The 25,527-nt window shown below is 33.5% G+C and overlaps 1 protein-coding gene across 11 annotated transcripts; it reads right to left on the bottom strand.

Moving 5' to 3' along the window:
• Window positions 1-2,593: 2,593 nt before the first annotated feature.
• On the bottom strand, window positions 2,594-14,698 carry LOC120073949 (pentatricopeptide repeat-containing protein At3g24000, mitochondrial). 11 transcript variants are annotated; one of them, XM_039026892.1, is made up of 10 exons: window positions 14,554-14,698; window positions 14,324-14,410; window positions 14,035-14,222; window positions 12,845-12,904; window positions 12,697-12,722; window positions 7,612-7,690; window positions 4,360-7,459; window positions 3,821-4,053; window positions 3,218-3,324; window positions 2,594-3,006 (listed from the first exon to the last, which is right to left on the bottom strand). In XM_039026892.1, the coding sequence occupies exons 3-7, from the start codon at window positions 14,149-14,151 to the stop codon at window positions 4,418-4,420; spliced, it is 3,324 nt and encodes a 1,107-aa protein (XP_038882820.1). In that variant the 5' UTR covers window positions 14,152-14,222; window positions 14,324-14,410; window positions 14,554-14,698; the 3' UTR covers window positions 2,594-3,006; window positions 3,218-3,324; window positions 3,821-4,053; window positions 4,360-4,417. The 11 variants fall into 11 exon arrangements, with proteins under 11 accessions (XP_038882820.1, XP_038882872.1, XP_038882837.1 ...); XM_039026944.1 differs by lacking the exon at window positions 2,594-3,006 and having other exon boundaries at window positions 3,046-3,324; window positions 4,360-5,907; window positions 6,094-7,459; XM_039026909.1 differs by lacking the exon at window positions 2,594-3,006 and having other exon boundaries at window positions 3,046-3,324; window positions 4,360-7,304; window positions 7,395-7,459.
• Window positions 14,699-25,527: the final 10,829 nt, after the last annotated feature.

Raw genomic sequence — 25,527 nt, 5'->3', positions numbered from 1 at the left:
GATAATTATGCTCCGTTCATCTTATTCTAATTTCATTTCAAATTATTTTTATTGTTAATTGTCTAAGATAGGATAAATTTGTAGTCCTACAAAATTACAAAATTTCTATAAATTAAAATTTTCAACTCTAATTTTGATGTAAAAGGTTAGAAAAGACTCTTGGACTTTGGCTACATTTGACATTGTTAACTGTATCAAAAATTCATTGAAAAAATCTTCTGTGTTTTTTACATTTAGTAAAATAAATTTAAATTAAATAGGTTAAAATCACTTTGAAAAATACATTAATTTCACGTTCACTTTAAAACCTATATCCTTCTAAATTAGATATAATTTTAAATTGATATTTAGTTTTAAATTTTATATTTTAAAAAGAATATTTATTTTATATATTTATCTATTTCTCACCTAATCAAAACTATTTTCTTTTTTTTTTCATGAGTTAAATGCACAACTTTTAAAAAAAGTATACCATATTCATTACTTAATATTTAGAATTTAATCTATAGAAAACAAAATTTAATCTAGACAAAATTTTGAGTTATGGAAAATAAGTCTATTCTAGTTATTATCTAAAATAAGTTGTTTTGTATTTATTTACCAAACGCTCTAACTTACTTTTTCAAGTTCAATATAAAATTAGAAATACTTTTTACCTTTTTTCACAGTTGATTTTTCTATAAAAAAAAACGCAATCGTCAACAATTAATTTTAATGTTACAGAAATCTCAAACAAAGCGTTAGGCCCATAGCAAAAGTTAAAAGGAGTGGGAAAATGTTGTCGCATATTGGAGAATTAAGTAATACCTAAAAGGTGTAAATACCAAGGCATGTTAAAGGTAACTCAAAAGTGTGGTGATGGTTGAAGTATAACCATTTTACCATGCATGTCATCCCCACACTTGAAATTGGACTCTGTGATTAATCTCGGGAAGAAACCGACACAATGATTGGCACCAAATTGAAGGGCTTATTCAATATAAAATTGAAAGTTGAAAACTAAATAGACACAAACTTTAGAGGAAAAAATAACAATAAGGTTGTCAAGTTATATCAATCTTTATTTTGGACTTTCAACTATCATTAGATTGCAACCCAACATTGGACAAATATTCCGATCTTAATTTTAAACTTGAAATTAAGATCGAAATAATTCAACTGTTTATACTATCAACCTCATGATCTCAGGTTTGATTCTCCTACTCCACACTTTAATTACAATACCTTTACATATATTCCGATCTTAATTTTAAACTTGAAAGAGTTGAAAATTTTATTATATGATTAGTTATTTTTTGAAATTTCGTTAAGAAAAAAAAAAGGTATCTTCATATATGTTTAATGATTTATAAAACATAGGTATGACATAAAACTTATGAGATTTTAATGAAGAACGACTTTGGAGCTAAATTTTGTGGGTTTTAACCAAGTTATTTAATGTCTAATTTGTGCATTAATTACATTTAAATTTGTGACTTAATATTATTAAAAGATTAATATTTGGGTTGCACTCCTTCGATAACAAACGGAGAAAATATATATATATATATAGTTTTAAAAAAAAGTTATCACAGACAATTTTTTATTAGATATTTATACCAACTGAATAAAGATTGGTGCAACTTGAGATTCACGCAATTATTTTTCTCATTGAAATGATCATTAATTTGTGCTAATTAAACTAAAATTCGTGCATAAAGAAAAAGTTAATCTTATTGGGATCAATACATTGTGAAGGTTCTTGCTTTTTTTTATTTTTTTAATATTTATCTAAGTTTAGCATTTGATGAAATAAGAGTAGAAATTATTTATTTATTTAATAAAACAAATCTATTAGATATATAAATCAAGGCCAGACTTTAGTTTAAAATGAATATAATTATGAAAAAAATATTTAGGCGTATCCCGAATAACATCTATTTTTGTGTATTCCACTAAATTATCCAATCTTAATTTGCGATGTGACAAATACACTTTACTTGAATGTATAGGGATGGTCCAATATGAAGTTTTCATTGATTTAACCTTGTGTAAATCAACCTTTAACCTAAAATATAATTCAAAGTTAAATCAAACAAATAATAAAATCAAAATAATATATTTATCCCCAAATTTGTTAAACCAATATCTTCTCACTACTATAAAGTATATTGCTTCATATTCTATTAACTTTCGTTCGAGTCCCAACCTTGAGATATCTTCTAGATTTTTTTAGTTCAACAATATACAAGATAGGAGATTTGAATTTCAACGCTTTCTTTATGCCAATTGAGTTATGTTCATGTTCGACAAAAAACCTTCCAAGTTAAAATACAACAAAATGATCATATTCATCTAAACCTTATTGACACTGGAGGTACATTATAAGGGAAAATCATCCAAGATCAACGGTGCAGATGACTATTCAAAATTCACCATATTTTCTTATCTTAGCATCTTTTAGAGCCCTGAATTTTGTATGTTTCAACCTCTCACATCATAAACATCAAGTTCTTGGAATCATCATGGCAAGTGAAACATGAAATCTTGCTAATATGCATCACATAAAGGCATTCAGTCAGTCAAGACAACGAAATTGGATTGGACAATAACATTCACCAACAAACCAAAAAGTGAAACTACTTTGCAAAAGAGTGATTAGTTTTTGTTAGAAACCAAGGGGCAAACAAAAAGAGTGACAAAGCTTCTAAATTTCTCATAAAATCTTCAAATCTTTCTCCTTGCTGCTTCAGTTCTTCCCTCCATTTTCTCCTTAGAGAGCTTTTCTTCCAAAACAATTTTCTCTTACAACTTTGATATAACTCAAAATAATGATTTCACCATTAGAGAGCTTTTCTTCCAAAACAACACTCCACCAGCCAAAGACTAACTACCTGCACATAAACTCTCTACATCGTTTTCCAATCGAATTGTCTATATCATAATCAAACACCCCACAATTCCCTTTATAACGACGTTGTTCGATCTCCTCGAGTAAGTGTATGAGAAGAAACAAGTATTTTTCTCCTGAAATATTCTCATAGCGAAATGAAACCAAGATATCAATAAGAAATTTTAAAGCACTGATTGATGGAGAGGAATAGTAGGCACAATGTTCATTCTCATTTCATTAACTTGATTAGGAAGGAACATTGAAATTCGTGAGACAGCTACAAAGAATTGAAAACTTGAAAGAACCAATTACATTCTAAAGCACTTTGGACTCATAAATAGCTACCTCTTCTTGATGGGTATAGGCGTATGGCCAAGAACCGATCACCACAGTGGTGCCATGCCACTGTTCTTCTCTCCTGCTTTTCAAGCTTTGGCTTTTGCCAGACACATCTATCCATTGGAACAATGAAAGAGAATAAAGAAAAAGAAAATTTATCCAAAATAAATGATTGTTTAAAGTGTAAATTATGAAAAATACCTCGGAACTTTGCCATTTATTTAAAATATAACCCCTATTCTTTTATAGGTTTCAATATTACCCTTGATTTTCCATAAACATTATAAAATTACTATTGGAGTAGAAATCCTTTAGAATTTTAGACAAAAATTAGGACCGGAAACAATGTGGCAATAATCTAAAACAAAATTTTGGATCATCACACCACTCTAGGTCATCACGACATTGTTCCAAGTCCTGAGTTTTTGCCAAAGTTCTATGAAAAATTCTACTCCAATGCTAGTTATTGAACGTATATGGAAGGTCAAGAGTAAAGAAAAAAAAAAAAAAGTATTCATGAAACAAAGGATTGCGGGGATATTCTTTTTTAGAATTTAGCCTTGTTTTTGAAATAGAAAACTGAAACGAAATTAGTATACAAGCACTTACTTTTCACAAAGCTAGAAGAAAAGAGAAAATAGGCTGATAGAGGAGGGGAGCCAGGAAGAACTTTTCAGTTTTAATATTTGAATCACTGTCCATCTGAATTCAGCTCAGGTATTTGAGAGAAATTGAGTTGGCCAAATTATATTAAATGTGGCCTGCAAAAACTATTTTTCTCAATCACCTATTACGGTCAGCTCTGAATCCAAGACCTGACCAAGAATCAATTTTCCATTTGCCTGTAATAAAAAATAAATGACACTTTACGTTCTAACTTAATACTAAAACGTCAGGTCTACATTAAAACAAGACATTGTAAAGAAATAGTCATGCTTTCAGATGCACCTCATGATGCAAGATGTGTACGTACAACAATCCTCAAACTAGTTTTCTTTCTTCCTATTTCATTCAAGATTATATTCTACCACCAAATGAAGATATTTCCATTTTTATATAGTAGATTAAAAAGGATACGTGGACATTAAGCTATTCAAGAATTTTAAGGTATCCTTTAATTTTTGAGTTTGGAGGATTCTAGTGTTCACCTGTATCTCCTTATATCGGTGGAGAAGTCAGAAATTGATCAGATTGTGAGTAACTTCACTACCAATAGTCAGAACAGGAACAATTGCCATTGGTGAAGTGATGAAACCGATATGGATCCCTCAAAACAATTTTTCGCCCGAGAATTCCACTTACAAACTTGAAGAAAGAATGGCAGTCACCACAAACACGCAGATTCTTGAAAATTCGAACAGTAGTATCTTCTGGAATGTTGATCAATCCAAAAGCAAGAGCAATTCTTTCACTATGGTTCCACATGTTATGCTCCTTCTGTTCTTCATCTGTATCCTGCAGTGAGTAGCTTGTATCAGGAACATAACCAGCTTCTCTAACCATTTTCATAAGTCCTAACAACTTGCCATTTATCTGTTCCACTTGTGGATGTGTTTGATCCCCCATTCCAAATATGCTGATATTGCCTTTCCATTTGACCCAGCTATGTGCAGGCTTCTTTTGAATTTTGTGTGCTCCCATCTGTCCCCGCACGTCTTCTACATCTTCCCATCTGCCAATGGTTGCAAAGACATTCGAGTAAAGAACATAAGCTGAATCATCAGATGGGTCCAACTCAAGAAGACGTTCTGCAGCCTTTCTTCCCAGGTCTAGATTACGATATATTCTACAAGATGCCAAAAGGCTCCGCCAAACAAGATCATTAGGTGGAATTGGCATATCTGTAATAAAAGCTTCAGCTTCTACAAGCCTTCCTGATCTTCCAAGAAGATCAATCATGCACACACAATGTTCTATTCCAGGTTGAATTCCATATTCAGAAGTCATTGAAGCATAATAAGCAAGACCCTCGTCGACTAAGCCCCCATGACTACATGCGGAAAGAAGACAAACAAATGACACATGATCAGGTTTTACACCCAGTTTTAGCATCTCATGAAAAGTTTCCTTAGCCTTATGAAAATTTCCATGTCTGGCAAAAATTGATATCATTGTATTCCACGATAATCTTGACCTATTGGTTGGTTGGGGAAGTATTTTTAAAGCATCATCCAGTTCCCCACATTTCCCATACATATCCATAGCAGCATTTATAACAAAATGATCCAATTCAAATCCTAGTTTAATTGCTGATCCATGAAGCTGTTGGCCTTCCTCCAACATAGCCAAGTCGGCAGCAACTGAAAGAGCCGTGGAGAAGTTGAACTGATCAAATTCAATTCCACCACTTCTCATCTTTAATACAAGTTTCAAAGCTTCTTCTCCAAAACCATAACGAGCATTTGCAGTAATTATGGCATTCCACACACTAGAAGCTTTAAACACCAAGTTATCAAAGATATAGCTACTAGAGTGAAGGTCACCACATTTTGCATACATAGTGATAAGGGAACTTTGCACATGCTGATCCAGATCAAATCCTGTCACAACTGTTTGTGCATGGATGGTCATCCCATATTTGATAAGATCCTCATGAGTCAAACAAGAACCAAGAATATTTACAATGGTAATATAGTCAATGCCACATGTCCCTCCTTCCCTCATCAATTTAAAAGCTGCTACTGCCTCATTCGGTTCTGCATTATCAGCAAAACCACCAATAAGCGCATTCCAGGTTACTTTGTCAAGCTTGGGCATCCTCTGGAATAATTTTTTTGCCTCAGCCATCTTATGACACTTTCCATAAAACGTAACTAATGTGTTTCCAATGATCAAATCATCATGCAGGCCCAGAATGACAACAAAAGCATGGAGAATTTTACCTTTGCCAAAGAATTCAGGATCTAAACAGGCAGCCAATGCACTGGTAAAAGTGACATAATTGATATCTTTTTTCATCCAAAGCATCTCAGCAAAAAAGTTTAAGGCACACAAGCGCCTTCCATCCTGAACATAGCATGCTAACATGGAATTCCATGAGATTAAATCCCTGTCTGGTATTCTTCTAAAGATCAATTCTGCATCTTCGGATCTCCCAGCATCAGAATACATATTTAAAAGAGTATTGCAAAGACAAACATTAGGTTCTAGTCCATATTTTACTACTAGACCGTGAACCCCTTTGCCCCACTTCAAATAATCTACAGAACCACAAATCGATAACAGAATAGAAAGTGTTGTGTAATTTATCTCTTCATGGACTAAGCGCATCCAGTGAAAATACCTAAATGATTCTTCATGTAGTGCATTTTGTGCATTGGCAGAGATGATGGAATTCCATGAGATTGTGTCTCTTTCATTCATCTCACTGAAAATGCTGAAAGCCTCATCAATATCACCACAACCACCAAACATGGATATGAGAGAGTTAGCTGCAGAAATTTTAGTCAATAATCCAAACTTTAAAACATGTGCAAGAAGTTGATGACCCAACAATATATCCACAAGAAACCCACAAGAACTAATTACTAAAGCTATATTGTTTTCATTGCAACATATTCCTTCATGCCTCATGCGTTTATAAGTATTTATCACTTCCTCCTTACTTCCGTTATCTGAATATGAAACCATCAAAGAAGTCCAAGAGACCACATTCCTATCAGGCATCTCATTGAACATCTTTTGAGCATTAGAGACAATCCCGTAGCTACCATAAAAGTGCACAAAAGAAGTACCTACAAACACATCATATATCAAACCACATTTAATTGCAAAACCATGAAGTTGGAAACCTTCCTTGGCCATAATAGAGGACTTATTACAAGCAGTGACTAAACTCGCGATCACAAATCCACTTGGTTTAATCCCTATCCCACAGATATCTCGAAAGAAAAATACTGCTTCCAAGTATGAACCCACTTGGACATAACCTGACATCATATTGTTCCAAGAAGCTTCATTTCTTTTGGGCATTCCGTCAAATACTAACCGAGCATAGTTTATACGGCCAAACTTCGAATACATATTGATCAATGTATTGGTTTGGAACACACTCAACCTCAGCAAACTCTTTAGGCAAATGGCATGAATTGTTCTGCCAACAATTTCTTCTGTGATCAGAGAGTAACCCTTTTGAGAGAAGCATGAGACTTCAGGATTTGAGTGGTTAGAAAGTGATACATACAGGTCGCTAGCTTGCTCTCCCACTTCTGTATTCCAAGCGATTGAAGTAGGAAAATTATGGGCAGGCTGCCATTAAGGTTCAACAAAATGTAAGGAATTAAGTTCCTAAACTAATCAAACCAATTGAAACGACAAATTAAAAATTGCAATTTACAGGAAAGTCAGATTTAGATATTTAACTTCAAAGAGTTCAACTAAATTTATATAAGTTGTTGCACCTGGGGCAACTGACTAAACTTGCTACCATGTACATGACCAATTCTTCCATTTTGAGGCTCTGATAGAGCTCCGTGAAATCTGCATAAAAATGAACCTCAATCAAATCCAAGGAATCAGAGAAAATTTCCCAGATCAATTCTGTGTCTTGTAAAATATATTTCTCTCTCTCTATATATATATACAATCTTAGTTGACTGGTCAAGTAAATTTGAAATTTAATCTTTATCTTTAGATTTCATATATCCTTCTTAAGTTTTGATTGACCTCTGACTGTATTTTGTACTTTTGATCCTATATATGCTATAAAGACTGGTTATTTGATCAATCACTGAAAACAAACTTAAATGTTCGCAAACTATTGGCACTCACTCACAACCTAGTTAAAAACCAGCCTTTTTCGCCCGTTTGCTCTCACTAACCTTCTTGCTAAGTTGACCTCAAAATCAGTAATAAAATGCAACAACCAAAAAGTCTTCCTTTATTGCTATACTTCAAGATACCTAAGATTGAAGAAGAGAATTTAATCAGTCTTGAAACCAAATAAAAAAACCAATGACCCCTGGTTTCAGAACAAGGCTAAAATACTGAAACAAAAAGTGTTGGCTGATGAATAAATAACTGAAAACTCAAGTTTTACCTAAGGTTGAAAATATCCGTTGACATGTTGATATACCCATAAAAGGACTCAGTATGGATATTAAATATACACTGATATCTTCAATATCTTTTATAAATGCTCGTAGAACATTAAAAAATGTCATCTATTTAGTCCAATATGAATAAAAATACTATTAAAAATATTCATAACTTAGTTTGGGAGTAAAAACAAATTAAATATTAACATAAATAAAGTTTATAAAATTTTTAACTTACAGAAATATCCGTCAATATCGATATTTTATCAATATATCCATCGATATTTCCGTAAAATTGAAATCTCAATATCTACATCAATCTTAGGAACCAAGGTAGTATGGGATGCCTTTGTCCCACCTTGGTTAGAATGGGATGACCAATGTGGTACTTAAGTTGCTTGGCTCTCACACCCCAATAGCTAGCTTTTGGGATGTGGTTCTCCAACGTGCTTAAGTACCTAACAATAGTATTAGAGCCGGTTCTTGACATTCCGAAGTGGAACCAGCGGAGGATTCTAAATGGGTGTAGCCGAGTGAAGTACCGTCGGAGTAGCCATCGGGACGTTGGCTTTCTGGGGGTAGGGTACTGTTAGGAACCAAGGTAGTATGGGATGTTTTTATCCCACATTAGTTAGAATAGATGACCAATGTGGTACTTAACTGGCTTGGCTCTCCCACACCAATAGCTAGCTTTTGGGGTGTGATTCTCCAAGGTACCTAAGTACCTAACAACCACATTGATATTTTAATCCTTACTTCACTATGCTTTCTTATACTAGGGAAAAATTCAATTTTCCGATGGAACCCAAATATCTTGAGATATAAACAATAACCAAACTTGCAAGATAACCAAGTTCGAGATTTTTGACCCTCCTCTCTTGAGTTTTCTTTCAAGCCCTAATTCACTCGCCACAATATAGCCTACCTTTAATCCTTATTTATAACCAAATTCCATAACAAAACTTCCCTAATACCAATTGATTGGTAGGGTACCAAAACAATACTACAACATATTGAAATATGAAAGGTAAAGAACTTACCAGATAAACCAAGTAATTTGAGGAACTTGGACCCTCTCTTTCTTAAGATCACTCACGCCTTAAACCAACTGAATCAATGCCTATTTACTCCCCTCCTCTCCCACTCAATTTATAACCAGAGTATCCAAACTACTACTCTAACTATTTACTAACATACCCATCATTTCCTCATAACACCCTAATATCATTCCTAACATTTTCACCCTTAAACTTGGAAGTGTGTCAATTCTTACACTCAGCTTTCTATTTCATCAAATGGGTATTTTGGCTTCAACCCATGATGACCCTGGAGAACAACTCCAGGCACCTAAGTCTTTTACCACCAAGGCATCCCTTGGGTTGAGAGTGAACAATTGAACATAAACAGAATAATCTTCATCCACATTTTAGGATCTTTTAAGGTCTTGTAATTTTAAAATAAAGAAGACTTAAGGATCACCCCTACCCCTATCCTCCAAGGGTAAGTAACGGATATAAAGAAACCCCAATCAACCAAAAAATAGATAGGAACATAGTTTGTTGGGGGACAACCAACAAGAAATAATTTTGCTCAACTTATAAAAAATAACCTTGAATTTTGCCATTCCCTTAACCTTTCATAAATCTTTCAAATCTAACCTTACCATAGAAATCCTCTAGAATTTCGAGCAGGACCTAAGCCAGTATGGTGGTGACTTACAACAATGTGGCAATCCAATTTTTCATTTAAAGTCACTACCACACCATTAGGTCTTAATTTTCGTCCAAAATTCTAAAAGATTTTACTGAAAGGGCCGTTTTAAAGCATTAGTAAAAGGTCAACTTTTGAAAAAATAGGGTACTTTTAAAACAAAGGCCAAAGTTCAGGGTCTTTTTTTTTTTTCCCAAAAACGATTCAGCATACAAGAAAATAGCATTTGTTGGTGAAACTCTTTTGGAATGGCAATCCTATACCCACTACCAAATTGGAACAGCTAAAACATTTACAGTATGGATAGGACCCATTGCCCCTGTTCAGAGGCATCAGAATCCTTTGAAGATTGGTGGATGTCTTACTTCTCCTACCTTAGCTATTCCTCAAAAAATGGATAAAATTAAAGGCCACTATGCAGAAGAAGTCAACTTCCTCCTCTTTCTTCTTCCAGTTAAAGAACACACAGATTTTTGTAGTTCCCCACTAATCCTTGATAGAAATAACCCTTACAAAAAGAATATAATTAAATTTCTAGAAACCCAATTGAAGTATCAATACAGAAATTGAAAAGAAAACTTAGAATCGCCCAACAATAAACAAACTGATACTATGTCCAAATGGTCCAGAAGTTATTGAAAATGGAGAAAATGAGCAACTTTTGGACGGAGGCTGGATGCAGTCTGATTGAAGGGAAGCATCAGCAAGAAGAAAAAGGATGAACAAGGATTTTTTCCATTTTTTGCGGGGGTGCCCAGGGGCGGGAATTGGGTTGTAGAAGGTGACTGAACCAAGTACAAATGGTAAAAGCAACACATTTCATTACATTGGGAAAATTTCATAGAAAAACCCAAAAATCAAAAACTTTTCTATGGATGTTTCTAAAAACTTTTCTATAACTAACCTTTTTACAATGTGAAATATCAGTTATAACTAGGGTTGGCAACTGGGGAGGGCGGGGCCGGGGATGTACTCCCCGTCTAAGAAGCACGAACACCGACACGTGACACGGCGACAAGCCGATTTTCAAAAAAGTAGGACATGACACGTCGGGGACATATTTTTTTTATTAAAAAAATTAAATATATGTCGTGCATTAAACACATTGTGTAATATTCCATTTAAAGACATCATTAACAACCATACAATTCATTAAATGATGATAATAGATAAGATGACTAACGGTCCAATGTCATAAGTCATAAGATGACTAACGGTCCAATAACCAATGAAGGTTTGGCCGTGGAGGTGTGGCCGACTGTCGTGGAGTGCTTTGGGCGTGGAAGGTCGAAGGAATGAAGGTTTTGGGTGTGGAGTGCTTTTGGGCCTGGAGGTGTGGAGATTGTTGGCTGGAAGGTCGAAGGAATGGAATGAAGGCTAGGTAGAAGTGGAATCTAATTTGAGATTTTGAGAAATTAAAACAAAAAACACAATAACCCTAAAAGCTAATTTTTGGGTGGGCTGATATTATATGGTTTTGGGATGGACTTTTGGGCTTAAAAATAGCAGTTTCCTTGTTTTTTCATTCTAATTTTGCAGGTGTCGTGTCCTGAACATGTCGCGGCCATGTCCAGCCGTGTCGGGGCGTGTTGAAAATTAAAAAATATAAATAATAAAATACTTGAGTGTCGGTGTTTGACACCGACACTTCGCCATCTTAGGAGTGTCAATGCTTTATAGCTCCCCATCCCCGTCCCCGCCCCATTCCCCATTTTAAGGAGTCGGGTCAGGGTCGGGGAATCCCCGTTCGGGAATCGGGTCCCCAGGGGGAAAAATTCCCACCATTAGTTTTTCTTTTAATTTTCTTTTATTTAGAATAACTATTTTTTTATATTTCTATTGAAATGATACACCTTTTAGGTATAAAGGCTAGTGGCACAGTTAGCTCAAACCCCGTGGGGAAGCAAGTTTCCATACAGAGAAACAGAAGAAGAGCTATGTAATAGAGAATTGTTGCAAAAACTCAGGAAGGAGCAAGTTTCGAACCCATAAGGGATAGGTACTCATAAAGGGAAACAAAATCTGCTTTCTCTATTGACATATAAGAGTCTCGACTTGAGCGTGACGCCTGCTCTAAGTCCTGTATTCTCCAACTAAATAAAATAACTGCTAGCTTTAACAATATTTCAAGACAAGCACTAAGCTAAAGCAAGAGATGCCACAAGAGAATGGAATAAGTAGGAGAATTGTAGCCGACCTCTTAAGTAACATAGCGCAACTCAACGAAAGGACATGATAATGTTTCCGTATTCAGATGTGAAATGAACGAAATGATCAGTGAGTTGGAGATTTTTTTAGATTGTTAGATCAAAACTACAAACTGAATCAAAATGAGTACTCATTGCTTTCAACTTAATAATAAAAAAATATTTTAACAGTTCTTTATTTTAAATTTAACTTAATAATGATCAGTGAGTAGGAGATTTTAGATTGTTAGCGCAATTCTACAAACTGATCAGTTAGTATTATTATTGTTTTATTTATTTAACTTAATAATAAAAAATATTTTAACATTTCTTTATTTTAAAATTTAATAAAAAGTTAAAGTTAATTATATTAAGAAATAAAATTTAAAAAAAATAAATAAATAAATAAAAACAAATGAAGAAAATATATATAAATATATTATAAAAACTATTAAAACAAATGAAGGCCAGATGTACGTTCCTTTTCTAATTCAATCACAAAATATAATGATGATATATTTAAGGGAAACAAAATGGAAAGAGATTGTTTCACCTTTGAATTTCGGTCAGATACTCCATCTATATCGAAGAAAAGGGCACTAGGGATGTGAGCAACCTATTAAAATTATAACCACACCAAGAACAGATACTTCACCACACAATATAAAATCTAGTTCACAACACATCTATAAATTGACTACCTGGTATTCATGAATAGGATTCCTCTGTTCATCTGGCATGTACCATGATGCATCTAACACCTGAAAACAAGCAGTTTAAAAGGTAGAACAGTTATAGAAATACAAAACATAGAGCTACGAGACTTACATGTCACAATTATTCTAGTCAAGATCAAGATATATTAATAAGAAATGAGCCAGAATATTCTTATATGAATCTGCAGAAATTAACGTCAAAGACATGGTCCCAAGGCAAAAGCAATATGTACTGCCTAGGTTCGGGCATAGTGAAAACTTGTTCAAGATAAAACATCAACCACAATCAATTACTTGATGGAGATAAGCGTACTGACTGAATTATGAATACTGCAAGTATTGGGGGACACAAGATATCGACACACCCTCACAGAGAAAAGAACTGGACGTATGAATATTGTAGGTTTTAAGAGCATCTAAATAACCAAGAGGACCAAGCAATTATCAAGCAAGTTTATTCAATGAAGTGTTGCTTCTCTCTAAGAAAAATAATTATAAGAATAGTTGAGGTGCACACAAGCTAGACCAAACAGTCATGGATTTTTATTTAAAAAAAAAAAAAAAGAAGAAGAAGAAGAAGAAAAAGAAAGGAATATATATCCAAGATAACAAACTACAATGTCAATCAAGAGTACTTTAAACACTCAATTTAAAGTACACGATAAATTATAGGTTAAAGTACCAATTTGGTCCCAGATCTTCTTGTTCCATTTCATTTTAGTTCATATATTTTTAATAAATCTTAAATTTAGTCCTTCAAAGTTAATTTTTATTGAAGTAGATTAAATAATGATAATAATTTATATGGAAGAAAAGACACTATGCAAATATATTTTCACAATCTATGAAGGGTATACTATTAGAGACTAAATATTTTGGGGAAAATCTTATAGGGACAAATCTTAAGATTTATTAAGTACTGGGTCTAAAATTGATCAGGGATCCAAATGGATGGAAACATGAAGTACAGGGGCCAAAATGGTACTTAAACCTAAATTATACGAATCCAATATACAACAATAGATAACAAGAAACCAAAGTTTACAAGCCTAGAATGAATTAAATCAAACAAGGCACAAAACTACTTCATCGCAATTAGCATATTGAACAGCATTTGTTAAAACAACCACTGGAGTAAAAACTACAGTTGAATTGAAACCAACAAGAGGGGATACCTTCAAGTCAGGCTCTTTGAGATTAGAATGGAGCCAATCAGGGGAAACAACAGGGTCATGCGTGGATAAGGATTTTGATGAAAAATGAGCTCTAGCCCCTGCTACAGATGAAGCCATGAAAGAAGAAAATCGCCGAGTCCGATTATATACACACGAGCTGAGTTAGCTTGAACGCGAAACAATTTCTTCTACAATACAGAAAAATCAAAACAGAGCAAATTCATAACCCTTTAACAGACCAAAAACCCAGATAGAAGATGAATTCAAAACAAACAAACGTTTCACTTACACTGAAGACGGAAGTAAGAATCTGGGTCTTGCCAGATGGAAATGATAGAGAATGAGCGAATCGATTAACCAAAAGGGTCGATGCCATCTACACGAAGAACATAGAAAAACTCGTAGCTTCGAGAAAATTGACCGATTTAAAGAGAAAAAAAGAACGAGTGTTTTTGCTATTGAAGTGCGATATATGATTACAGATAAAGGAAGAAAAGAACAAACTAAACAACAATTTACCGGCAAAATGTTGAACCGAATATAGAGAATCCGAAGAGAGTGATGGGCCGAGGTTGAGAACTTGAGAGTGAAAAATAGCGGCAAACGAGAGAGACCGAGTAAGAATTTGTGAATTGTCCCTAAAAACTATGCTCCAAGCGGAAATTTGTACATGTACTGATGATTTGACAATTTTCATGATTAAAGCCTCAAATCTATAATTCTTAAATACAATAAAATGTTGATTTTTTAAACTCTAAACTCCATTTCAACTATGATTACTTCTCTAGTTTTTCGACAGGATTTTGTTGAACGAAGTTTTTTCGAACGGGGATTCCAAGACAAGGCTTTTTCAAAATGTAATAGATTTTTCAAAACAGTGTTTCATTATTTTGAGTTTGTTTCATTATTTGTGCTGTGTTATTTCTGAAAAGGTAGGAATTGAACATTACGAAATTTTGTATTGGGAGAGAGAGCGAAAGATAGAATGAGAGTGAGAAAGAGCAAGAGTAAGAGAGAGAGCAAAATTAAAAGAGAGTGAGAGTACACTTCAATTGTTTGTATAACTTAATGATAAATGTTCTCTTGCTTTATAGAATGACAGAAAAGTGTCTTCTTATTTGATAGGGAGGTGATTGGGATGAGAATGAAAATTCGTATATTGGGGGGAGTTGACGGGAATCATTGTGCCTGTTACACTGAAGTATGAAGAACTTAAATCTCACATTTACAGGGTTACAAATGTCAGTTCTTCAAAGTTTGATCTTATAATGAGAGTTAAATATAAGCTTGAATATGAAGCCCCTCCACGATACATAAGGAAAGATGATGATGTTTTCTTCCTTCTTTTCCGAGAAGAGCTTAGTAGACTTCAGTTATCTGTAACGCTAAAATCGAATCAGGACGAAAATATTAGAATGGGGTTTGGAAATATGAGTTATGATGATACGACTGTGGACAGATAATACGAGGAATCATATTAATTTCATCGAGAAGATGATGATATTCCATTTATCTACTAGTACATTATCACTAGAAAAATTGAGTGGGAGATTATTGGTGATTTTATGGTAACCGTGAGATAAAAGGAAAAATGTTTTCCTAAATTTAGAAGATTTTGAAGAGAATTGTTATTCTCAGAAGTACTCACGGATTGTTGTCAAGTGAGAATGGTTTTACACGATAGTTCACTCAACTGATCGTAGCTAAACGATCGCGGATCCTTTGCTAATGATCTCGGAGCATTTGTTGTACGATTGAGCATTCGTCTACATGATAGATTTTTGTCATCTCCCACTTGCTCAATCGTTTACACAATTGTTATTCCTCCGGTCTCTTCTTCTAACCAAGTCCAAACAGAGCTCACACTTCTGCATTCTCACACAGAGAATACCAAGGTAGCCATTGTGGTGGTGTCTTACTCAACTTGACTAAGGTCGAGGTTTTTAGAGGTCGTTCATTGAGTTCGTGTTCGCTATGATCATGCTGTATTACGGTCGTTGTGTTCAAGCGTTCATGTATTGCTGTCTTGAAGACTGAATGAGCGTTCGTGATCGATGGAGTTTAAAGATGAGTCTTTAAAGGTATGTATAATCTTTCCCTTTATCTCATTGTTAAGCATGCTGTAATTTCGTATTGTGCATGGCTTGTAAGTTTTCGTCATTTGACTATAATTGTTATTATTCAATTTCGAATGGGATTTGGAATGATCATTCTGGTGCTCATGGAAATACTCATGTCTGATTTTCTTCAATAAACTGTAACCAAACTTACAAGATAACCAAGTAATTCAAGATACTTGAACTTCCCCTCTTGAGATCTCTTTCAAGCGACTAATTCACTCACCACAATATAGCCTACCTTCCTCATACCCCTAACCCTTATTTATAACCAAATTCCATAACAAACTCCCCTAATACCAATTGATTGGTAGGGTATCAAAACAAGACTACAACATATTGAAATATGAAAGGTAAAGAACTCACGAGATAAACCAAGTAATTTGAAGAACTTGGACCTTCTCTTTCTTAAAATCACTTGTGCCTTAAACCAATTGAATCAATGCCTGTTTACCCCCTTCGCCTCCCACCCTATTTATAACCTATCAATTCTCATAACACTCTAATATCATTCCTAACATTTTCACCCTTAAACTTGGAAGTATGTCAATTTTTACACTCAACTTTCTATTTCATCAAATGGGTACTTTGGCTTCAACCCATAATGACCTCGGTGAACAGCTCTAAGCACCTAAGTCCTTTACCACCAAGGCATCCCTTGGGGTTGAGAGTGAACAACTGAACATAAACAAAATAATCTTCATCCACATTTTATGATACTTTAAGGTCCTATAATTTTCGGATAAAGGAGACTTAAGGATCATCCGTACCCTATCCTCCAAAGGTAATTAAAGGATAAAATAGAGGTAGGAACATAGTTTGTTGAGGGGCAACCAACAAGAAATAATTTTGCTTGAGTTGTGAAAATAACCCTGAATTTTGTTATTCCCTTAACCCTTCGTAAATCTTTCAGATCTAACCTTAGCATGGAAATCCTCTAGAATTTCAAGCAAGACTAAGATAGTATGGTGGTGACCTAGAACAATATGGCAATCGAAATTTTCATTTAAAGTCACTATCACACCATTTCAAGTCTTAATTTTCATTCAAAAGTCTAAAAGATTTTACTGAAAGAGCAGTTTTGAAACAAAAGGCAATATTGTAACTTTCGAAAAATAAGGGTACTTTTGAAACGAAAGTCAAAGTTTAGGGGGTTTTTTTTTTCCTCCCAAAACGATTCAGCGCACAAGAAATCAACATTTGTTGGTGAAAGTCTTTTGGAATGGCCATCCTATACTCATTATCAAATTTGAATGGCTAAAACATTTATAGCATGGATATGACTTGTTGCACCTATTCATAAGCATCAGAATCCTTTGAAGATTGGTGGATGTCCTATTTCTCCTACCTTGTTATTCCTAAAAAAATGGATAACATTAAAAGTCACTAACTATGCAGAACAATTCAACTTCCTCCTCTTTCTTCTTCTAGTTAAAAAACACACAGATTTTTGTAGTTCCTCACTAATCCTTGTTAGAAATAACCCTTGCAAAAGAATATATTTAAATTTCTAGTAAACCAATTGAAGTGTCAATACTGAAATCGAAAAGAAAACTTAGAATCAACCAACAATAAACAAACTGATTATATGTCCAAATAGTGCAGAAGTTATTGAATATGGAGAAAACGAGTAACTCATTTGGACGGAGCCTGGATGCAGTCTGATTGAAGGAAGCATCAGCAAGAAGAAATTTTTTTGGGGGGGTGGCCGGGGGCGGAAATTGGGTTGCAGAAGATGACTGAACCAAGTACAAAGGGTAAAAGCAACACATTTCATTACTAACATTTCTTTTTCTTTCTTTAATTAATTTTGACAATTTCTTTACTTAATTATGTTGGGAAAAATTCCACAGAATAACCCAAAAATCAATTTTCTATGGATGACCTCTTTCTGAATTTTTTTTTTTAATTGTTGACCTCTTTGTCATGTGAAATACCAATTTTAGTCCTACTTTTTAAAATCAAACGATACAAGTCAGACGTCTATTCTATCGTTTTACTTAGGGATCATTCACATCCTTTCATATTCTCAAATTTTTTTGTTAGTTTTCTCTCAACTCTCATTTATCTTTGATCAACTCTACATTGCTTGCCGGTTGTTTCTACACATTTCCAACATTGTTCTCATGATTTAAAGGTATTTTACTTGTTTTCTTCCACGCACGTTGATTTTTACATTCAGCTGTAACAAAATGGTTTAGGGTTTGCTTATTCTAATGAAATTGATCGCTCATCACTTTATTAAATGATCCCTTTACTTTAATTAAATGATTCTCTGACTTTAATTAAACGATCGCCTAACAACGACTTAAACAATTGCCCAACAACTTAAACAATCACCCTACTTAGGTTAAATGATCATTTAATTTTTTGTGCAAACGATCATTTAGGATTTGGTAAACTATCGTTTAAGATTTATTAAACGATCTACTTATTGCTGCAATATATATATTTGTTACAGTTTACTAAGATGGTTGTCCCTGTTGATAAATATTTCTTTGCTACCGTCTCTTGCATGGTCCACAAAATGAATGATCTGATTAAGAAGAAACTTACCACAAAGCAAATAGTGATGTTTAGAAAAACATGCTTTAGTTCAATGTTGAATGTGGACCCTGTGTTTAATGGGCAGCTGTTCCACCATTTTTTGTTAAAGGACGTCAGTGATGAGAATCCAGATGTTATAAAACTTCAACATATTGGGGATGAAAGTAACATTCACCTAAGATGATTTTAATTTGATAACTAGGTTGTGGCCAACCGAAGAAACAATTGAAAGAGATATAAGAAATAAGAGACTATGACATTTATTGCTCGGACTAAAGGGCCCAAATGAGAAGAAGGAAAAACTTTACAAGGATATTAAGACCGCTTTTGAAAAACTCAGATTTACAAACGATGAAGATGTCGCGAAGGTTGCGTTAACATTATACATCAAAGTTGTGGTGATGGAAAAAGAGAAGAAGACACAATTCGATGTAAAGACATTTGGTATCGACGATGACACCAAAGTCTTCAGGCATTATGATTGGTCGACAGTCTTATTCGAATGTTTGTTGAATAGTATGAAGTGCATTTTACAGAGGAAGAAGGAGTCATATGATATAAAGAAAGCAGTATATCCCAAACACGTCACATACTATTACTTGCATTCTAGATATGTACTTTAAGTCTTCAGGAAGACATGAGCATTCAATGCCTTCTAAGATCTTGAGAGCGGAAATATCGGAAGTTTGCAAGGATTTGGCAAACTTGACAGTCGGTGATGTGTTTAATCAGCAACATGAATGCATTACCCAAGAACTGAATAAAATAAGACTGTTAGTTTAGCGTCTACGTGAGGTATGCAGTTGTTAAAATGTTCGAGTGATAAACAATCGCTTAGGATAAGTTAAATGATCGTTTAGGCATTGCAATATGATTATTTAGTATTTCTTAAACGATCGTTTAATTATTCCTAAATGATTGTTGGGAGTGATTCTTACTTACCTACTTCTTAAATTCCCTCAAAATTCTCATCTTTTGCTTGTGGTTTAAACTACGAGAAATTTCATCCCCCCTCTTATGCACAACTGGTTGTTTACGATTGTTGCCTTGAAACATGCACTTAGATTTTCCTTTTATTACGCCCCTACGGAGCTCAAAGGAGTTCGGTTGGATATTTGTGGAAGCTTATGAAAATCGGTTGGCATTCTTATTATGTGGGTTGAAAATTTGGTGATCCTTAAAGGTGGTTACACTTTATCAGTCGAAATTATGACTCAATGTAAGTTCTTTTATTGGGTATCTAATATATATGGAGCTATTGATTATAAGAGAGGATTTCTTTGGATGAATTCAAATATTGTTTTGAACTTTGGTATATTGGTGAGGACTTTAATATTTCTTGGTAGGCCCTATGAATGATACACTATTGGCATATCAAAAATAGGAATGCGTAAATTTAATATTATCATCTAAGTTACCGGCTTTTTGGGACTTCTTATATTATTGCAGGCCTTTTGGCAGTCTGGTTAGAAAAGAGTTGCTTCATTCCCTTATTTCTAATAGTTGGTATTTAGTTTTTTTTGGAAAATTCTCTTACAAGCTTCAAACGTATTACTTATCTCCTTCTATTTGTCCTTTGTGTTTGGCTATGCAACATCTGTTCTTCGATTGTTGTTTTGCTCACTCTTCTTGGTGACGACTATTCTATCCACATCGGTCAAAGCTCTATTATATGAGATTTAATTCAAAAGTTGAATGAACCAAAGGATTTTCATTTTATTGGTCTTATAGACTCTTCTTGATGTTCTTCATCCAAATTTTATGTTAATTATTCTATCAAAGACATTTGTTTGTATTCATATTTATTTTCTATATTAAATTTTTGTATTCTCTATTATCTTATTATTCTCCTTTGTTTTTTCATATCGTATATTTTTTTTATTGTTAGTCTCTTTACATTTCATCAAAGAAAAAATGTTTTCAACACCTCACATGATCATAAAAATACTTTTTATGGTCGTCAATTGGATAATTGGCTTTGCTTCAGTGGACAAGTCAGCTCTGGACTTCTTCTTATTCTTCTTCTTTTTATTTTTTCCTCTTCTTCTTCTTCTTCTTTAAGAATAAGAAATTACCCTCGAGTACATGCCAATTACCATGGTGTCTATTCTTTTCTCTCTGTTGATGGATTTCTCTCCGTACATCCCCTTTTCCATTCATCATTGTTTACTCTATTTTAGAGAACAACATGTCTCATTGTTTCTCCTTTCCCCTTCCTTTGCTATCAACAACAAGATCTTCATTGTTGTTATTGATCACGGTCTGTGCTATTGGGTTGTATGTCCTAAAACTCGTAGTTTGTAAAATTAAACATATTCTATTTGCAATAAAGAAGTTATTGAGGTTTATTCAATAAAACTGTTATTGAATATGTAAATTGCACTTATAAAAACTAAATCTAATAAACTAAGATCCATGACTATTACATGAGTACTTGGACTTTATGTGGAGACATAAGAGTGGATCAAGTTCGAGTAGATAGCCATAACGTTCTGTAGTATATGGATAAGGTTGGCTACCTTATTTTGGAAACACTATCGAATGCAGCCCACTTTGTATTTAGTACAAACGATGTGATCCTGGATTATTCATGTAGAGACGTGCGAGTGGGGACGTCCTATGCAAAGAGTTTGTATAAGACTAGATCGAGAAATAAGTCACTCTTACTTTATAACGTTGTTTACTATTTAAGACTGACTGTTTCAAAGCGATGATCTAAGTAACTTGACCTTAATCCTGTTTATTTAGGATCATCCTTAGATTTTCATGAGTAAGGGTTGACTCAACAACGCTGGCTCATTAAGCCTCCCATTTCGGGGATAAGACCGGGTAGATAGTTGGGGACATAGGGTGCAAGATAGAATTCACTCCTACCCACTTTTAGGGATAGTAGAGAGATCGTTCCCTTAAGTATTGACTCTGGGTCTTGAACAAGGGGCCTCACTCTCTCATTGGCCCAAGATAGACTCGGTTTGGTGATTGGATTATAAACCAATTATTCATTAGAGGATTAGTGGGACTTAAGGAGCAAGATATAATCTTGGAGGTAAAACAACTTTTGACCCAGCCGTTATTATGAACAATCGGTGAAGGGTTGACTTGCTAGTTATGGTTACATCGAGTGGACAGAAATATATCTACAGTGAGGAGAGTACAGCTACGAGCTTTAGTGGAGTGACCCGGTAGTTAACGAATGTTAATTAATTTGGTTTAAAGAGTTTAACTAATTAATCTCATATTGTAGGAGCTCATGATCGGTAGGTGCATTAGGTAAACTAGCTCACAAAATAGATTAAACCTTAGAATAGCGTGATGAGAGAATTTGAAACATTCAAATTCGAATTAAGGGAATTAGTAATTATCTACAATATAACTATACGTTTAATTATCGAAATAAACAAAATTGGAGAATTGGATAATATTTAAGTATGATTTAGATATTAATTACATGAATAGGAATTCATATTTGAAGAATTAGTGTTTAATTGATTTAATATTTGATATTAAATTAATTAAATGATTTAATTAATTATAAAAATTAATTTTGTTTAAAATGAATGAATTTTATATAATTTAATTATTGAATTAATATTTTCTAAAATTAATTTTTCATTTTAAATTTTGAAATTTAATTTAAAAAGGTGAAAATTTTAATTTTGTTCAATTTTAAATTAAAAATTTGTTGAGTGGATTTATCCCACTTCAACCTCTTATATCCCACCTCAAAATCCACTTACAATTGAATAACTTTGTGGCAATACCTTATGCAATATGATTGCATATAAGAGAGGATTAAAACAGATGAAGTTTGCTGAGAATTGGGTGTGGTTGCATGCTAAAATTATGAAGAAGAAAGGTTATTCTTTATATGCTACACCCAAACTAAAATCCTCCTTTATTCCCTTAAAATTCTACTCATTTTGGATCACAGAATCCAATCTAAGATCCTCGAGGATAATAGGGAAGATCAAGTGGTGGTCTACAATTTGTTAGTGAAGAAATTTGAGCTGGAATTTAAGGAGCGAGGAGTTCAACAGAGGTGTGAATTTAAGAAACCCTACTTATATTTTTATTTGATCTTGCATGTTTTTCTTTGCTAAAATTTATATAATTAGAGTGCTTAAGATCCTAATTTCTTCCGCATGTTGAATGTCACCACCATTAGTGTGATTTAAGCACTTAATTCACACTAATTTTAGCTTGTGGGTGACTTTCATAGGTTGTATGAAAATGAGTGTTGATATGGATAATTTCAGTTTTGGCATTAGATTTCTCTTCAATTCAATGTTAATTATTGTAATTGGCTCTTTGTTTATGGGTCTTAGTATGTGATTAAGTGTCTGTAAATTTGATAGAGTCAATAGAGTTGCAATTAGGTTGTAATTGAAGAAAAATCGAAGCAAGTTCAACAGTTGGTAGCAACAGAAGAAGCTATTGGCTTGCAGCGTTGCAACACTACCATTGGAGTGTTGTAACGCTATTCTTCAGCCAACCCAAAAATGAAGCAAATTCCCATGGCATTGCAACACTGGGATGAAACGTTGTAACGCTGTTCATCCCAGCCCAGAAGCCACACGCACAAATGGACTAGTTCAACCGGTTTGGGTCAAGGAGGCTCAATGTAACCACTTTTAGACCGATTCAGCCCATTTTGTAGCCCTAGAGATTCGATTCGGGTGGTTTGGGACCGATTTGGGTTTGTTTGCCTTTTTAGCCCCTTTTTAATTATTATTGTAATAATTTTGGTTGTATGTTTGTTCAAGATGCCAAAACTGGTCTATATCCGTGTGTATTTAATTATTTATGCATTATGAATGTATGTTATAATTAAATAAATCTTGTACGTGCATATAGTATGCCATGTAGATTTAAAATTCTGCCATAGGACAATTTAACTTAACCCTAATAGGATGATTTCGGTTTTTTCTAATCTCAAATAAGCTAGATCAAATTGTATCTTATGTTATTTTATCTTTATTTTTGACTCTATTCTATCATATTGAAATTCACCCATAACATTTAAAATTCTTATCTTAGTTGATGAAATTATATATATAAAAGAAGAAGAATAATAAATTTATAAAGTTTTGAAACTTAAACTTTAGGAGACTTGTAGTTGCCCAAAACAAATATAGAGTGATAAAAAAGGAGATACTGTCTTGGACTAAGAAGTCTTGAGCTCAATCCAGAGTGGTCAACTACTTAGAACTTATGAGTTTTCTTGGCACCCAAATGTTATAGGGATAAACAGGTTGTCTCGTAAAAATAGTCGAGGTGTGCATAAGCTGTCTCATGGATAACAAAAAAAAAAAAAAAAGTGATACATCAATCTCAAACATAACTCGAGTAATCTTTGATTACTTTTATTTTAAATCTTTGGGAGGGTAGGGAAAAATGGATGAATAATTGACTTTTTTTATTATACTTTTATTTTTTTCTATCTAAAGGAAAAAAAAAATCTTACTTTGAAATGTTCTTCTAGATCATTATTTATTTAGAGTAATATTTGGCTATAGCTTAGACTATACCAATCTCTATGCCTTCGGTCACAAAAGGAAAAAAAATATTTAAAAAAATACATTTTCTAGAAAAAAATTGTCATGTGACAACTTGTGACTGGAAAATTGTCAGAAATAACCTAAAAAAGTTTTTATCCTTCAAAACTAGCACCCTTTTAGAAAACTAGTTGAAATAGTTTATGTTGGTCCATTATGACCAAGATTGACCATTGAGATTTCAATAAAAAAAATAAATAAATAAAAATTAACCTTTTCATCTTATATCCAAACTATCGATTCACTTTCTCGATGGAATATAAGTCAAGATGAAGATTGATGTCGTATATCTTTTTCCAAATCCTACTTATTTTTTTTCCTCAAAGTTTGATCTTTCTCAAAATTTGAAAATCACCCCGAGATACATATGGAAAATCTAAATCCATTTGAAAATTCAGATAATTATGGAAACGGAAATTTGGAGTAAGATTTGAAAGATTAATTTGATATATGATGTTGGATATTTATAGTGAAAGAAAATGAAACTTTTATGAATATTTGAAACATAAAAATGAATTCAGTTGTGTAAATTAAATTTATGGTTGAAAACTTCAAATTGGATTGAAACCATCAAATTAAGATGATGTTTTATGTACAAATTTAACATGCATATAAAAGTGAAATTTGTAGTTTCTTCAATTTGAATGAGTTATGTTTGATTTTGGTCACGTAACAATTCAATTGAGTTAAATTTGATAAATGTTTCAATTTTTGTATTTATTTGATTTGAAGAGTTACTAAGTGGCTAGCCTGTAAATAGCAACTTGGTCTCCATTTGTAGTATTCCACTCCAAATTGAAAACTTCTCTCATTTCTTTCTTTCTTTTCATCTTGAGTTGAGAGCAAGTATCCAAGAGTTCTTCTAGATCTGATTAGTTCGAGATTGCAGTTTTACTGGACTTAGTCGTTATATCCTACTGAGACGATAGTTGCAGTCTGCTTGCAACTCGTGTAGAGCGAATAATTGTCTTTAGGACAACGATTATAAAAACAAGCATGCCTCGACTACCTATTGACATCTCCATAATATTTTGAGGTTCTTATGAGACGATCATTGTATCATACTGAGATAATCGTTATAGTCTGCTTGCAGCCCTTGCAGAGCGAATAATTGTCTTGAGGAGAATAATTATTAGAAATAGCATACCTTGACTACCTATTGACATCTCGATAATATCTTGAGGCTCTTAGTTATTTCAATTCATAAACGCCCTTATTATACTATTTGGCTTATTTTTTAGTTTCAACATTATTATTATATACATTGTGTGTAT

Source organism: Benincasa hispida, chromosome 1 (genome assembly GCF_009727055.1).
Source record: "Benincasa hispida cultivar B227 chromosome 1, ASM972705v1, whole genome shotgun sequence".
Classification (NCBI taxonomy): domain Eukaryota; kingdom Viridiplantae; phylum Streptophyta; class Magnoliopsida; order Cucurbitales; family Cucurbitaceae; genus Benincasa; species Benincasa hispida.
The sequence above is the reverse complement of the archived record's forward strand: the minus strand, read 5'-3'. Positions and strand labels throughout refer to the sequence as shown.

Excerpts from the sequence above, each read along its gene's own strand:
- LOC120073949 (XM_039026892.1), bottom strand. The coding sequence starts at position 14,151 with ATGGCTTCATCTGTAGCAGGGGCTAGAGCTCATTTTTCATCAAAATCC. Across the intron at positions 12,905-14,034 it reads TCAAAGAGCCTGACTTGAAG|GTGTTAGATGCATCATGGTA; the intron begins GTATCCCCTCTT and ends GCTTGTTTTCAG. Across the intron at positions 12,723-12,844 it reads ATCCTATTCATGAATACCAG|ATGGAGTATCTGACCGAAAT; the intron begins GTAGTCAATTTA and ends TCTTCGATATAG.